This window comes from Anthonomus grandis, chromosome 2, assembly GCF_022605725.1.
Source record: "Anthonomus grandis grandis chromosome 2, icAntGran1.3, whole genome shotgun sequence".
Lineage (NCBI taxonomy): Eukaryota > Metazoa > Arthropoda > Insecta > Coleoptera > Curculionidae > Anthonomus > Anthonomus grandis.
Window position 1 is genome coordinate 37,384,919 of NC_065547.1, and position 15,856 is coordinate 37,400,774.

Sequence of the window (15,856 nt, forward strand, 5' to 3'; positions counted from 1 at the left end):
GGTTGATACACCACTGAGTCTTTGACCATAAAGATGAAAAATTTTCCAAGGTCTCTAGTTATGTTAAAAGTACTTTAAAATTAGAATTGAATTATTATGAAACCTTTTAATAACGCCTCCTAGTAGCCATTTTCTCTTACCATTTTTATAATGTTAAAAAAAAAATTCAATAATGTTTGACTGATAGTTCTCGAGATATGGCTGCGCTTACTAAAACACTCTGTAAAATAAATTTGATTGTATGAATAATTATAGGTTATTGTCAGTGTTTTACTATAATGACTGCTATTATTATTTAATTAATGTATAGTGCATTAGTGCTTATGATGACAATAATAATTATTTTTAAATTAACGATTATTAGCTACAACAATTTTATGACTACTTCTATATCAGTGACTTATAATTAGTGACAAATTATAGCATTCTTTTTGAATATCCTATAACAATTCTTTGCAATTGATTGAATTGCAAAAATTGAAACCGTGCTTATTTAAAACTCAAAAAAATTACTAATTTAACTCGTTTATTAATATTTAATTAAACTCCGATTATTATTTTTTATATTGATTCTAGAGTCAAAGATGTGTTACATTTAAGTTGCAATAATTGTTTTATTCTATGTATTTTTTTGTTATCCCTCTGATTATAATAATTTTAAGTTAAATTATAGTAATAATTAGGTATTTAGTTTCCTAATGATCATATAAGCAGCAGTGTTTAACTCAGAATGGGCGAGTACAAGCGTCTGTTCTCCATATGAGTAGCGACTGATAAAAAAAAATTGAACAAATATATCTAAAACCCAGGTGGGTATGGTATGTATACCTAAGTCTCATACCTCACAGGAGGTTTACCTCAAGGATTCTGGGGGAAGCAAAAGTTTGCTTTCAAAACAACAACACGGAGAAGACAACAACTAGATTGGGAATTCACTCAGATACGAATCACAGCTACTCGAATTAGAGAAAGAAACATCCCATATAACATAGGATGTGATAAAAACGTGTGTGAAAAAGAATCTTTTATGCTGAAATCGAAACACACATTTCGCCTTATTACTAAGCAAATAAAAATCATCAGATATCGTAGATGTCAATTACATCTCTGACAAAGTTTGCTCGGTATTAATACAAGTTTCTAAACACTGTAAAATCAAAATTATACAGTATTATGCCCTAAAATGAAGTCACAATGACTATAAACATATGTATGTACGAGATAAAAAAATGTTAGATTTTAAAATGGAACATCGATTACTTTCCTGGCGAAGTCCAGATGGTAATACAAAATTTGAAATTTACTATTTTCCCTTCAGTAATAAATCAGAAGTAAAGCATGATACTGTTCAAAATTGTTGCAATATCAACAGCGATCTCTCAAGTGATCAACAAGATTCTCTGACAAAAGATACAAGTTATAGATCTAAAAACGTTGAAGGAAAATTGTATGTATACATTTTTGAAAAGATACCAGGAAAGACTGAAAAGAAATGGAAAAAACTTGGGAAAAATATGAACATTGACCAAATCTCTAAGTACCCACCAATATTGAATATAATAGCAAGAGAAATAGTAGAACAAAAAAGAGAAAGATCATGCAAGCTTAGGGATTAATCATGAAAAGTATTAAAGAAAAAGGATATTAAGGGAAACTAAATTTAAAGAACTTAAAGTTTTAGCAAACGAGATAGGAAGGACGGTGAGGCACGATCTAAACGAATCCTATGAAAACGAAGTTAAAAAACTACTAGGGAAAAATAAAGGCCTTATAAGTCTTGGAAAGAACAACGATAAAAATAGATAACAGCCCTGCAGTTCTAAATCATTTTGAAAAAATAATAAGACAAGTGAACATTAAATTAAAATATAAAAGGTAAAAGAAGGAAGAGATGTATTGATTATATAATTGTGCAGAGGGTTAGTGAATGTAATTTCAAAATAGGAAATTTTCAGCGATATATCAACACATATAATAATGTTAATTTAACTTATTGGTGTTAGATTTTGGATTAAAAGTAAAAAGTAGTTATAGATATATATATAGCGCAAAAATAACAACTATAAAGCAAAAAAAATTATTTATACATTCTTATTCCTAAAACCACTTCTAAAAGATTTGAAATGGCAACACCGCAAGCAAAAGCTAATGACAGCTTGCGAAATGTCATCTTGACAAACGGCTTTGTGTCACGGTAAACATTACTTGTGTCGGTGGAACCAACAATGCGATCGAGCGGTGTTGCGATGTTGTTGCCTTTTTCTCTAATATAGGGACGTTATCTACATTAATTTAACTTTGAATGCTGACTTCTTTATAGAGTATCTTATCATATTTTATGAAAAAAAAAATGCTTTTTAATAATATTATTTGGCGCCTGTCAAAAAAGTGACAATTTTTTGTGATATTATAATGTGTGTTTTTTTGCCAATTCTACACAACCACTTGGCATCATTGCATCAGAGATGTTACAAGCAAACAAACTGCCATAGTTTCAAAACAATGCTAATTCTAGCCTTTCAATGTTCTAAGGCAACAAAGCAAATTAATTAAGAGAATTATCGCCCTCTATGATTATTATACATCGGCTATTCTCAAAAATTCTTACGAATAGACTGACCAATAAATTAGATCAATACCAAGCAGATGAACAAGCGGGTTTCAGAACAACAATAGAGCGCAAGTGACCATCTTTCAACAGTGAAGATCATAGATTTTCATTCACAAATTTTGGAAAGGCCTTTGATAGCGTTGAAGATTGGATATATAGCAATTGCTTGCAAATCCAAAAATAGACGGTAGGTATTTAAGCTTCCTTAAACACATATACGAAAACACCACCTCTACCTTTCAGTTGAATAATAACACGAAACTTATCAAAATAGAAAGACTGGGGATACTTTATATCCAAAATTATTCATCTTGGCCCTAGAAGATGCTTTCAAGCAACAAAATTTGCAGAATAAGGGTATTGTTGTTTTATAGGAGAGTAAAGAACTTGAAAAAATGTTGATGGAACTAGAGGAAAAGAAGACAACAATCGGACTGCAGATTTACCAGATTTCAAAGAGAAAGGTGTATGTAAAGAAGACCCTCTAATCAAGATTCGAAAGTAAAAAAACTAAGAATGTGTCAAACTATGTATATATACCTAGGTTATACTATCACATAGGTTATATTATCTATGTTACACTATCACTTGAAAGAAAAAATCACACCCTAGAGACAGAAATAAGAAGAAGACTGGCTTGGGCAGATTTCGAAGAACTAAACAACACTGAAAAGTGAGAAAAACCCAATGCATCTAAGAAGTCAACTATATAACCAATGTGCCCTACAAGCAATGACAAACATGGACCATCACGAAAAAATCGCTTGAAATACTCAGAAAGTAACACAGCGTACGATGGAAAGACAAATGCTTGGAGATTCACTATTCGATAGAAGGCGAAATGAACACATCGGCCGTGTCACCCAGATTAAAGATGTTAGTGAGAAAGCAGTTGAGCTTAAATGGAGTTTTGCTGGTCACATCAAAATATAGCAAGGACAGTGATCAAAAAAAATTGATACAGTGAAGATCCTACCAGGTTAAACTAAATCGGAATGTCCACCAAGATACTGGATAGATGATATAAAACACGCGGCAATTTTGACGTGGATAAGGGAAGCACAAAACTGAGAAATATATGGAAACATATCAAGGAGGCCTATATTCAAAAATAGAGTACATAAGAGTCAGAAAGAGAAAGATTTAATCGGTTTATGATTAATAGAGACTTGCTTAATTAAATTAAGTTTTTATAATTTTTGCTTAATCACGCTGTATTAATTTTTGATTAAGCACTGGATGTATGCTTATATAATTTTTTACAATTAATTTTAGGTCAGTGTCTCTTTTTTTGTCTGTAGTTAAATACTTATTATATTATAATTATTGTATAGTTCATTCTAGGTAATTGTATCTTTATTTCTTTATGTTTGGTTCTAGTTGAGTAACTCGTTAAAATTGCTGCGGTTATTATTAAATCATTTTGCGGTAAGGATAACGTTTTACCTAACCAAAAAAATTTCATTGATTCTTGGTTATTGAATTGGGGACAATAAAGAATTACATGGACATATTAATTTATTTCCGTTCGCTGATTCTTTAAAATCATCCTAATGAATATTAAAAAAAAATGAAAATAGCGTATTACTACTATTACTACTATATTTTAATTTTGATTATTGGTGTTATCAATTTTAAATCAATTACCATATACAGGGTGTCCGGAAAGTCAATGATAATACTGAAGGGGCTGATGGAGCAACTCATAAGCACCCAGAAAAACATAAAATGACCTTAGTAAAAAATCGATGGTTTTCGAGATATTGGCACTTTAGTGGAAGTCACCAAAATCCTACTCTTGGATCAGATTTTTGATTGTCACGCTTTAAAAATAGATATTTTTTAGAATCTCTTTTTAGCTATGCAACACTGAATAGCCATTTTACTGATCATTAAACTAAACGGCTAAAAAAATTAATAAGAAATCTATTCTAAAATAAAGTACTACTTATTTTTATTTTTTAAACTTTGAATTTGACCGCTCATACTGGACAGAAAAATTGTACGGCAACCTGGCTAATACCTTAAAAAGTTTGTTCATTTAATTTAATTTTAAAATTACCCAATATATTTTAAAAAAAGCTTTACTGTTATTGTGATAGAGTGAAATATAAACCTAATCTACCTTATGAAAAAAATAAAACAAATTTATAATTTTATTATGTTATGTTCAAAAAATATTTTTATTTAACTTAAAAAAAAAATTAAAAACAAATAATATGTTCGAACTGTCTACCACCAACGCGAATGCAGGCATCTGTTAATAAATGACCTATTGATCCATCTTGCATTCCTGGCAGCGTTAAGATCTTGGGCTGCATCATTCATTCGCTGCCGTAATTCAGCAATATTATCTATTGGTCTTGCATAAACCTTTTCTTTTATGCAACCTTAGTAAAAAAAATCGAGGGGGTTTAGGTCTGGAGACCTGGGAGGCCATAAAATTGGACCAAGTCGGCCGATCTATCTGTTGGGGTATGTTTGGTTTAAATACCGACGAACTTCATGGGCATAATGTGCCGGGCAACCATCATTTTGGAACCACATTATTCGGCGACTGGCCAAAGGAACATCTTCTAAAAGAATTGGTAGATTGTTTCAACAAAAATCTAAATAAGCCTGCCAGTTCAAATTTTCTGGTAATTCGAATGGGCCAATTACACGTCTGTTAAAGATACCGGTCCACAAGTTTACTTTAAATCGGTACTGTGACCTTTCTTCTCGAATAGAGTGGGGATTTTCCAACGCATAAGTGTGCAAATTGTGCATGTTCATAAAGCCATCCTTTTTGAATGTACTCTCATCCGACCACAGTATATTATTTAAAAAATTCGGATCCTCTTGATTTTTTTGCAACATTCTGCGGCAAAATTGTAGGCGTGATTCGTAGTCTCGAGGCAGTAGGCTTTGCTCGTTGAACATGATAAGGGTGATATTGAAATCGCCTAGTGATGTCGTTTACTACCGATTTCGGTATCCCTATTCTTCTTTCGATTGCTCGTGCCAAAGTAGTTGGATCATTTTCAATTTCTTCTAAAACAACATAACCAATACGAGGTCTTCCCTCTCGAACAGGAGCATGAGGCATTCTGCCTTTGTAATAAAATGCGGTGAACATTAATAAATACATGATAGTCAGGATATCGGGCCAAATTCGGATATCTTTCTTGATAAAGATTAGATGTTGCTGGAGCATTTCCTCTGCATTCACCATAAATGAGATGCATGTTTGCATATTCTTGGGCGGTATACGGCAAGGGCATAATAAATGATTAACCAATAAAACAAACAGCTCAAAGAACACAGTCCACAGGAAAATGAACTCAAAAACAAATCCAAAGCAAAAGGTAACAGAAACGTTAGGATACAAGCAAAAAAGTAGTTAGTTCACGGAATACTGTAAACAAACTAAATTCCAAGATTGTTTGTTATTTATTGCTATGGTAATAAGAATTACCTTCGCTCTTGATTTTTTTAATTTTTAAGTTAAATAAAAACATTTTAAACATTACTTAAAAATTTGTTTAATTTTTTTACAATGATATCACAAGGTGAATTAGTAATGATTATTTAGCAGTTTTCACTTATTTTATAGTCCAGTTACTCTTTTAAATAATTATGATGCTTATATAAATCCGTTCTCACTTTACACACTACATGTATAAAATTCTGCTATGAAAATTCTATATTTTTATTATACAGATTTATAGCTATCAAAAAAGAAAAATGGCATCCCATTTTTCCTTGAATAATCCCCAATTAACACCATCCAATTAAGCAGAAAAAATCACAAATTTACCATGAAATTAACGAGCAAAGGTCAACTTTCTTTTGTCATTAATTAAAACTGCATCCATATATAGGTTTTTGTTCTAGGTAAAAATACAAACTGGAGCATCACGTATGCGCAAGTCCCCCTATCCTTTATTAGAAGTCGAAGAAGCATTTGCTTTGGTACTTAAAACCGTTATACCCCGAAACGAAATAGAGGAAATACCTATTGAAGATGCTCTGGATAGGATCTTAGCAGAATCTATTAAAGCTTCAAGACCTATTCCGCCCTTTCCAGCTTCCATGAAAGATGGATATGCTTGCAGGGCTGCTGATGGAGGTGGCATGAAGTTGGTTAGATCTTCTGCTGCTGCCGGAGATGTTCCTTGTGTGGAGCGTAAGTAGCTTATGGGTTCAAGGACATTTTTACTAATATGAGTATTGTTAAAGCTCTTCGACCAGGAGAAGTTATCAGGATATCAACGGGAGCGGCGATCCCAGCAGGCGCAGATGCAGTAGTTCAAGTTGAAGACACTACTTTGGTTGCAGTTACCGAAAATGGTGAAGATGAAACTTCTATTAATGTTAATGTTACTCCTAAAGTTGGACAAGATATAAGGTATGAATTAAATAATTAGAATGTCAGTGAAAGTGTATGGTGATTCTTCTTTAGGCAAATTGGTAGTGATGTCCAAGCAGATGCTTTGGTCTTACAGAAATGCACTCGAATTACCCCAGCCTACATTGGAGTTCTGGCAATGCTCGGATTAAATAAAGTTAAGGTCAACAGGTACGTAATAAAATTTAAGTTAGGCAGGCTAAGTAGAGTTAACTATTTTTTTTCAGGCGACCCCAAATCGGAATTATCTCGACGGGAAATGAGCTTGTTCCACCGAAAGGCCCTTTACAGCCGGGACTCATTTACGACAGTAATAAAGTAACTCTTTTAACTTTATTAAAAAAATATGGGTACGAGGCTAAAGACTGCGGAATTGCGCGAGATACGTAAGTTAAGATAATTAATCTCGTTCTTATTTAAAAAGGCTTCATTATAATTTTTATGAAAGAAGTTTAGAGGACTTAAAAAGGAAAACGCCTTTTTTTGTTTCGCTTCCAATTCATAACGTAATATTCTGGGATCTTACTATACTCGATAATACCGTTAAGGTGAATTTTTGAGGTAAAAACAAAGAATTGATATCATCATGAAAATAAAACAATGGTATAACTTAGGTAAAAAACATGTTAAATACAATATAATTTAATGTAAAGCAATGGGGTTTGTCTAGGGTAACCTTTTGCACTGCGGTCAATGTTGATCAATTGTGCTTTGTCTGTCCCTATCTGTTTAATACGTTTGCGAATAGGATAAGCCCCAGTAAGTGGGTGCGTCAGCAGATCCTATTCACTCAGGGTACAAGTGTGTCTGTATCTCTTGTAACTCAGTGCTCCATCAAGTGTTCCATCGTCCTTTTCGCTATTGCAGATGTCTGTGTCGGATAATCCCCTTCTGTATAAATTACCTTTGCAGGGGTAATGACCTATAGGCGCCTCTAGCAGCATTGGTAAGCTTCTCCTGTCTAATTTTAAAGCTAGATCCGCCCTCCCAGAAACTTTTTGGAGTGACACCATTGGTACCATTCCAATAACATCCAGTGACAAGTCGCATCATTCTGGACGATTTTCATTTCGCAATCTTTCCTTGAAGAAAGCCATTGTTAAATCCAAAAGATGAGATGGGTCCAATAAAGTTTCCCTCGTCCCTTTTTTGCGTAGATGTCCTTCATCTCATTCTATTATTGCGAGTTGCCAGGTCCTATTACATACAATACGATTACATTAGGCGCAATTCACACTGAACGGACGTCAGGCACAGATTTATATCGTTTTCGCATCTCTTCTATATAACTTAATCGTCCAGTGTATACAAAGAGGACAAGCGCTGACGGCTTCCATCTTACCCTTGCCACATCGATTTCCAGTTTTTCGTGGCGTACAGAAACAGACGCGTCCGTTGCACAACATTTGTTGCATAGCGAAAATTTTTCAAATTGCGAGACGATATCGAATTCAACATCCGATTCTGTGCGAACATTGAAAAATATCAATGCTTGTACAATTATAGTTGTGCAGCTGTAATAGGAGTGCCCAGGACCAAGCATGGCAGAAAACCGCTAAAAAAGTTGGTGTTCAAGGTAAGTTAAAATATTTTTTTAACCTATTTGACCCTGAAACTATATTTTTCCAAATTTGTATATTTTTTTCTTAAAAACGGTCAATAGAAGGTCCCATAAGTCGAAAAAAAATCATGAATTTCCAGTTTTGGAAAAAACGGCGCTCCTTTCAAAAGGACCGTAGGATAAAGGGCTTCTATTAGAAAAATAAGTAAAGACTTAAAAATATGTTTATATATCTTACAAAATGCTTAGCAAAATACTTAAAACTTAAATTTAAAAACTAATTTGTATGATAGTCCACAAAACAGTTTTTTGGGTGAAGACCAACTTCACATTTTTGGGACACAAAATTTGCTTTTTTAAGGCACACAGCACATTTCCACTGACTCTCGTGATATGCAACTAAATGATCTAGTATATCGTAACGTGAGAATTGGAATGCAGTTTTTGGCAATTTCGAAGGTCCTCTCTTAGTTGTTTTCTTGTACGTTTCGAGCAGCTGTGTCCCTAGGTCCCTTCTAAATAGTTTTGTGAGGCCATGTCTACATTATGTTTTGCTTATGTTTTGGTCACTACGGTCTACACCTCCCATATTTTCGTTGTATGCCTTGATCAATTGAGGCTGAATTAACTATAATTAGTATTTATGTATTACCTATTATATATATTAATATTTATGTATTATAATATTTATATATGTATGATATAGAATTGGGACACATTCTTGGGACAGATTAGCTACTCCCTGATACATTTTGCATTTGACTGGGTCAGGAGTGGTAATTGCAAGGTGGAATCACGGTGAATCACATTTTCGTATTGAGGCTTTTTGAATGTTCCATCACATTCTTTTACGGCGTTATGCAAAACACACATTGTACATCGTATGAGTGTGTTAAGAACTGCAAATTTTGCAGCCGACATACCAAGAGCATTCCACAGACTTTTTTCCTTGCCCCAATCTGGTATTAAAAATCCTTCTATTGTTAGCAGTCAATTATCTATGAGAAAAAGGCTTCATTATGTTTTTCTTTAAGGGGTGCGCTTCATCAGCTGTAAAATAAAGCAGAACCGGCTTGATATATCCTGGTATGGGACAAGATTCTGTAATGACTGCAATGCTCTGCCAAAATTACTGTCCATAATAATACTCGGCCATCACTATTACGTCCGTACTCGCTCACATAAACTGCCATGGACATGCCATCTGCTACTGCGACTAAAAAAGTGGAAAAAAGGCTTCATAATTAATATAGGCGAAACCTGATCCTGGTAGAGCTTGTATTCTAATGTGTTTACCGTTTATACTGCCGATGCAATTAGGCAGATTCCACAATGAATGAAAATTGCATCCATTTCGCAATCGTCGGTATTGGCACGTATGTTCCCATATTCTCCACTTCCCAATTTAATGCACTACCGTTCGGACTGTAAAATATCCTTTTAAGAAGTAGTAGGAAAGGGCCGTGAATGAACATCCAGTTGCAAAGTAACTGAAATAAGAAAAGTTATGATAAAGAAATGTGAAGTCTACTAGTAGAAATTTTTATTTCCTAAAAATCATAATTGTTTTTCTGGTTTTAGCAACAAATTGCAAAGAGCGTTGGAAAAATGTGAGAGGACGTTATACGAAATATAAAAATCAGTTAAAACTTCCCTCTGGTCAGAATCGAAAAAGAGTATAAAATACTAATTAAGTAACCACCTTCAGTGTTTGGACTCTTTTCCAAGTCGCGTTCAAGTGAAAATAACATTGTCACTAAAAAAAAGCATACACAGGAGATAGCAACAGACAGTGAATACAAAAATCAGGACACTGAATCTTCCTCGTTAAGGTACCAGCAATTCCTTTCCTGATAACATGCTAACTACATCCACCAAGTACTACATTCACCCTCGGAATGGTATATTACAGTAGATTCAGAAAAAAATCTAAATCTTCAAATATAGAGGTTGTAGACCATTCCGCCTACTAGTATTTTGAGGCAAGGCAACAAATGATAGAAAGCAGAACCAGCAGAGTACAGCTATAAATGGAAAATAGACTATATTATTGGCCATATCTTCAAAATGGGTGGAACAACAACGATCTAAATAGTTTAAGAGTTTTAAAGGAGACATCAAGTTTCACCGTTATATGTGATATTTGTAGCCAATTCGATTCAGTTTGGAAAAGCAAAAATTGAAAGTGTTTTGATCAAGCTTTTAGGGCAAATATTGCGCAATATAATGAAAGTGTAAAAAAATAGATCTATCGTTAGTACAATTATAAATGTCATATGTTTTTTGGCCAAATAAGAATTAACGTCTAAGGGCATAACTGTGACAATACAGGCAATTAATTTTTAACATTAATTGCCAAAACAGGTCAAAAATGTTATCAACATCTAGAAAGTTGCCGAATTGACTTAAAATATAAAAAATTGTTTTCAAAATATGGTTTTCCTACGTATTTGTGATGTTTTTGTAATATATTTTGATTCAGTTTTATTGTTTGTTTGTTGTTTTAGATATTATTATAATAATTTTTGGGAACAGTGATTTGTTTTATTTTATACCACAGCCTGGATTCGTCATAGCATACGATGTTTATTTTTAACGACCTTGTAACGTTTATGTGCCTCTGATCCAGCAATTATTACTTTAAATATTTTTCAAAAAAGTGCAAATAAAATGTCTAAAGAGCAAGTTTAATCTATAGGAATTTGTTATTTTTATTTTTAATCGAATAATAGTTAAACATAAATGTTGCTTTATGTTATCAGACCGTTGCTGCATTAATTAATATATTTTATGACATTAGTAACTTCCTAATATATTAATATTATCCTTAATAATAATACATAGGTTTAATTTAATATAATATGCTTCAATAAAAGCATCCTTTTATTAACCACAATATAATTGAATTTTAAAATTTATTTCCTTCGCGTAAATTTTCCACACCAACTATCTTTAAACTTACTATGAAAATCAATCGACTAATGGAATCCTCGCTTTTGCCATTTCCAGACCAAACAGCGTAAAATCTATTCTGGAACGTGCGTTCGACTGCAACGACTTTATTGTCTCCTCAGGTGGAGTATCAATGAGCGAATACGACCTCTTAAAGCAAGTTCTCGTAGAGGATTTTAATGCCATTATACACTTTGGCCGTGTCAATATGAAACCAGGGTAAAAACTTTATCCAACTTTATATAAATGTTAAATTATTTATTTAAGTTCTTTTCAGGAAACCAACAGTATTTGCCACACTAACCTACAAAGAGAAAATGAAAGTCATATTTGCGTTGCCAGGAAATCCAGTTTCCTGCTGCGTCACCAGCATACTTTTTGTTATCCCAACTCTAAGGCACCTGGAAAATTATAAGGCTTTCAGCGAATGGCCTAAGATCAAGATATTATTGGTAATATTTTTATAATTTTAACCTAAAAAGCCCTAATAAACTCGTTTTATATTCCAGGAACAGGATGTAAATAACAACGATCCACGACCTGAATACGTACGTCTGAAAGTCTCCAGAAATTGTGAAAATAAGCTAATTGGGGTTTCCACAGGGAATCAAATTAGTAGCAGACTTAACAGCATGGTGGATGCTAACGCTCTAATGGTAGTTCCTGGAAAAACAGTTATTCAAAAGGGAGAAGTCGTGACTTGTACTTTGTTTGATCAAATAGCTTAATTTCTTTATTTTTCATTTGTAATGATTTGCCTCGAATTGAATATATACCAATTTATATATTTTTTGGAATAAATGTGTGTTTTTTGTTATTTAGTGTTTTTTTTAAGCGCTGAAATATTAGTATATAGTTAATTGTATTACTTCCTTGATAGTTTTCCGGTTCAAAGTCAGCGATCCATTTTTATTCAAATGTCAGGTTGCAGGTTTTGTCTTTTAAGGTTTTTTGATTAACTGTTTATATGTTTTCAGTACAGATTCTAACCTATGTTTAGTTAATCTATCTAGTTAATACATATTTTAAAGTTAATACAAATGCGGCCAGTAAAAATCTCGGTATCTTCTACAGTTGCCGGAATTAAATCATTCCCTTCCTCGTATACTATATCAAATATATATGATTACGAGTAAAAATTATGTGTGACCACTTGCCATTTTAAGATTCCAATTTATATAACTTCGAACATTGAAAGACTAGAACTTTATTTAATACAATAAAATTATGCAGAACATTGTAAAAATATTTTATTATAATTAAATAAACTAAATTTGTAATCTGTTTTGCCAAAAGCGTTCCAGCTAAAATTTTATTTAAAAATACCTACCTATGTACATATGTATATGTTATTGTTAACATATTAACATCACACAAATAGCAGACTTTTTTTCAGCTAGTGCCTTACTAAAGGCAAATATTATTTACCATTATCATAAAACAACTAACACAAAAATTCCATTCCAAAACAAATTCAAAGTATACTAACCTATACCTCTATCGTGTATCAAAACTGTTAAATAACTATTCTCTAATATAATTATTCTCAAAAGTAAGGACCAATATAAGCCTTAACAAAAAAAAATCCTATTTGAAATGTAACTAAATTTTGTAGTTTGCTCCCGTATTATATGAATATAAGCATTTTGATTTTAAAAATAAAATAACTTCGTTCGGTGTATGCGTTTACTACAACTTTACGAGATATCTCAGTGTATTTGCGCCGGGTGCATCTGTCAGTTGGGCTTATAAAAAACTGGTTCACGGATATCAAAGGAGCCGACGCAAGCCTTTGCTTCTGTGAGATCGTTTATTCTGTGCCATAGGCGAGGTTATTTGAGTTCACCATTTCTCAGGCAATGATGTCAAATCGACTTTCCAATTTTTCATTTAATATATAATTTTCTCAATCCACTACATATTTGTAATGTGTTGTATTTTGTAACAGGCAAAAAAATTATATTTTAAAAGTTTCGTTTATTTGCTGACTAATAATAGATACTTTGAGAGTAATCAACAAATTTTTCAGAATAAAAAAGATTCCTAACAAAAAAGTTAATGAAAAAAAAGCAACTTGACAACGTAGAATACCTCTATGTTTACAATGCACGTATCCCATGTGCCACTTTGTGTTTTTTTTCTAGATATTTTTTGATATCTGTGAAGCTAGCACACGATCGATATCCAGCGACCAAAAGTCTAGAATGCAGCATATGCCGTTTGCCAGCAACCTATTTATCATCCGCTCCCGCCTTTATTTTTAATATTTTAATATTTTTTTGTCCAGATTAATTAATAATCAATAAATAAATCGATTTATAATGGTTATAAACCTCTACAAAGGTAAAAAATTATTGAATTGTTAGATGTTGAAAAATATAATATATAAATATATGTAACTCCTAACGGCTATAAGGAAAAGTTTTATCAATATCCTTTGGAAGTTAACCTTTTAATTAATTTTTACAAAAAAAGCTTGGTTTGTCGCGGTTTATACCCACTATAAACCGATTTAGTTATCCATTGTTAATATCTAGACAAAAAATTATTAAAACTTCTTCGAAATTCCATGAGATACGGGCATTATATTGATTAAATAATAACGGGCGCCGACTATAAATATGTAGCTGGCAAACGACATATGCTGCGTTCTCAATAAGTCGCTGGATATCGACCAGATACTACCTTCATTTTTGCACACATTAAGTTTGCGGCATTTCGGGTTCAAATAAATTTGCTAGATTATAATAATATACTTAATTACACATTTTTATTAATATTTTTGTATCCAATACTTAATAGATTCTTCACAAATATGCCGTCTGTTATAATATTATTACTGGTCTGTGAAAGGAACGATTTAAATTTACTTTTTTCCAATATATCGACGGTTAAACGGCAAAAGGTCCTAAGCCGCAAATTTTGTTTTTATAGGAAACGAAAAAAACGTGCAAAAATGTTATTTTTTAAAATGTATCTAAAATTATTTTTTAGTTTTTAGAAGCATATTATCAGATATTATTGTACACTGTCGTTAGTCCTTTAATGCAGACCCATCTATTTTAAAATAATTAAAATGTTGATTAGGCCTTAACTTACACAGATTTATAAACCTCATAAAGTTATGTGGGTTAGGCCCATAACTAAAGTACCATTTTAAATACCTACCTTTACTAATAGCGTTGATTGAATATTTGGGAAGATACGCAACCTTATGGGCTAAAGCGTGACCGCAAATATGCGTGAAAAATAGATGGCGATTCTCTCCAGTATGCGCGAAAATAATTTCGTCCGTCGCTTCTCATTAGTAATCGGCCGATCATCCGAGTCGTGTGGGAGAGTTTTTGCACAGGTTCGTGTTTGCCGTATTGCAATTTGGTAGTTGTTAAAAATTTTTCTTGGATATCATAATCACAAATAGATAGATATATGTAAATGTGTTTTTTTTGTGTTTAGTATGTGAGACGATGGCTCCTTTAAGCAAAATTAATCAGTGTGCGTATATTAATTAAGACTTTGATTTATAACAACCTAATATGGGAATCTCAAAATCTTATTAGAAAATCTTTAAAAAAATCTAATTATAAACCTCACAGAAAATTATCTATTTTATCTACAAAAATCAATCCGAACTCTTAAAAATACTGTCTCTTCATGTCTATGAGAGCCATTTTCTCTTTTTCTTTTTTTTACTTTAAGAAAATTTTAAATCAATATATTATGTTTATGGTCTTTAGTGTTTTAAGTATTTTCAATAATTGTTTTCATGATGAAATTCATTCATGAAAAAGATAAAAATAAAGCCTAAAAAGCCTTTAAAGTTATTGAGAAACTGGTTATAGTACGAATGGTAGCTTTCCTAATAAAAAAAATAACATATTAAATGAATGTCAAGTAATGTTTTCATTCCTGGAGAGATTATATTTGAGCTTGAAGAAGGTCACTTTGCTGCAGCGGTATTCTGCGACTTCTCTAAAGACTTTGACTGTGTCAACCATGGAAATTGCTCGATAAGCTTTCTAGATTTGGGTTTAGGGGAGTTGCTCTAGAATGGTTAAAATTTTGTTTTGTTAGACAGAAAAAAGTTTGTTTGGCCAAATGGCAGTTTGTCTGAACTTTGTGTAGTAAGCAGGGTTCGTTTCTCGGTCCTATTTTATTTCTATTGTATATAAATGACCTGGCGTTTCTCCAGATAAGAGGATTCTTCACTATTTTTGCAGATGACACCACTATCTTATGGGCAGACAATAATAAAAGCACATTAACAAAAACAATTTCTACAGATTTATTAATGATTAAACAGTGATTTGATGCTAATTTGTTGTCTTTAAACATAGATAAG

General features: G+C 32.4%; 1 protein-coding gene across 8 annotated transcripts in view; it reads left to right on the top strand.

Moving 5' to 3' along the window:
- Positions 1-12,331, top strand: part of LOC126749937 (gephyrin) — a 227,308-nt gene extending 214,977 nt beyond the window's left edge. For all 8 annotated transcript variants that reach the window (XM_050459516.1, XM_050459517.1, XM_050459513.1 and 5 more), the window contains 7 exons: positions 6,488-6,779; positions 6,833-7,001; positions 7,056-7,172; positions 7,229-7,387; positions 11,572-11,733; positions 11,792-11,966; positions 12,024-12,331. In XM_050459516.1, the coding sequence (XP_050315473.1) occupies positions 6,488-6,779; positions 6,833-7,001; positions 7,056-7,172; positions 7,229-7,387; positions 11,572-11,733; positions 11,792-11,966; positions 12,024-12,242 (1,293 nt within the window). In that variant the 3' untranslated portion in view covers positions 12,243-12,331. The remainder of the gene's footprint in view (positions 1-6,487; positions 6,780-6,832; positions 7,002-7,055; positions 7,173-7,228; positions 7,388-11,571; positions 11,734-11,791; positions 11,967-12,023) is intronic.
- Positions 12,332-15,856: the final 3,525 nt, after the last annotated feature.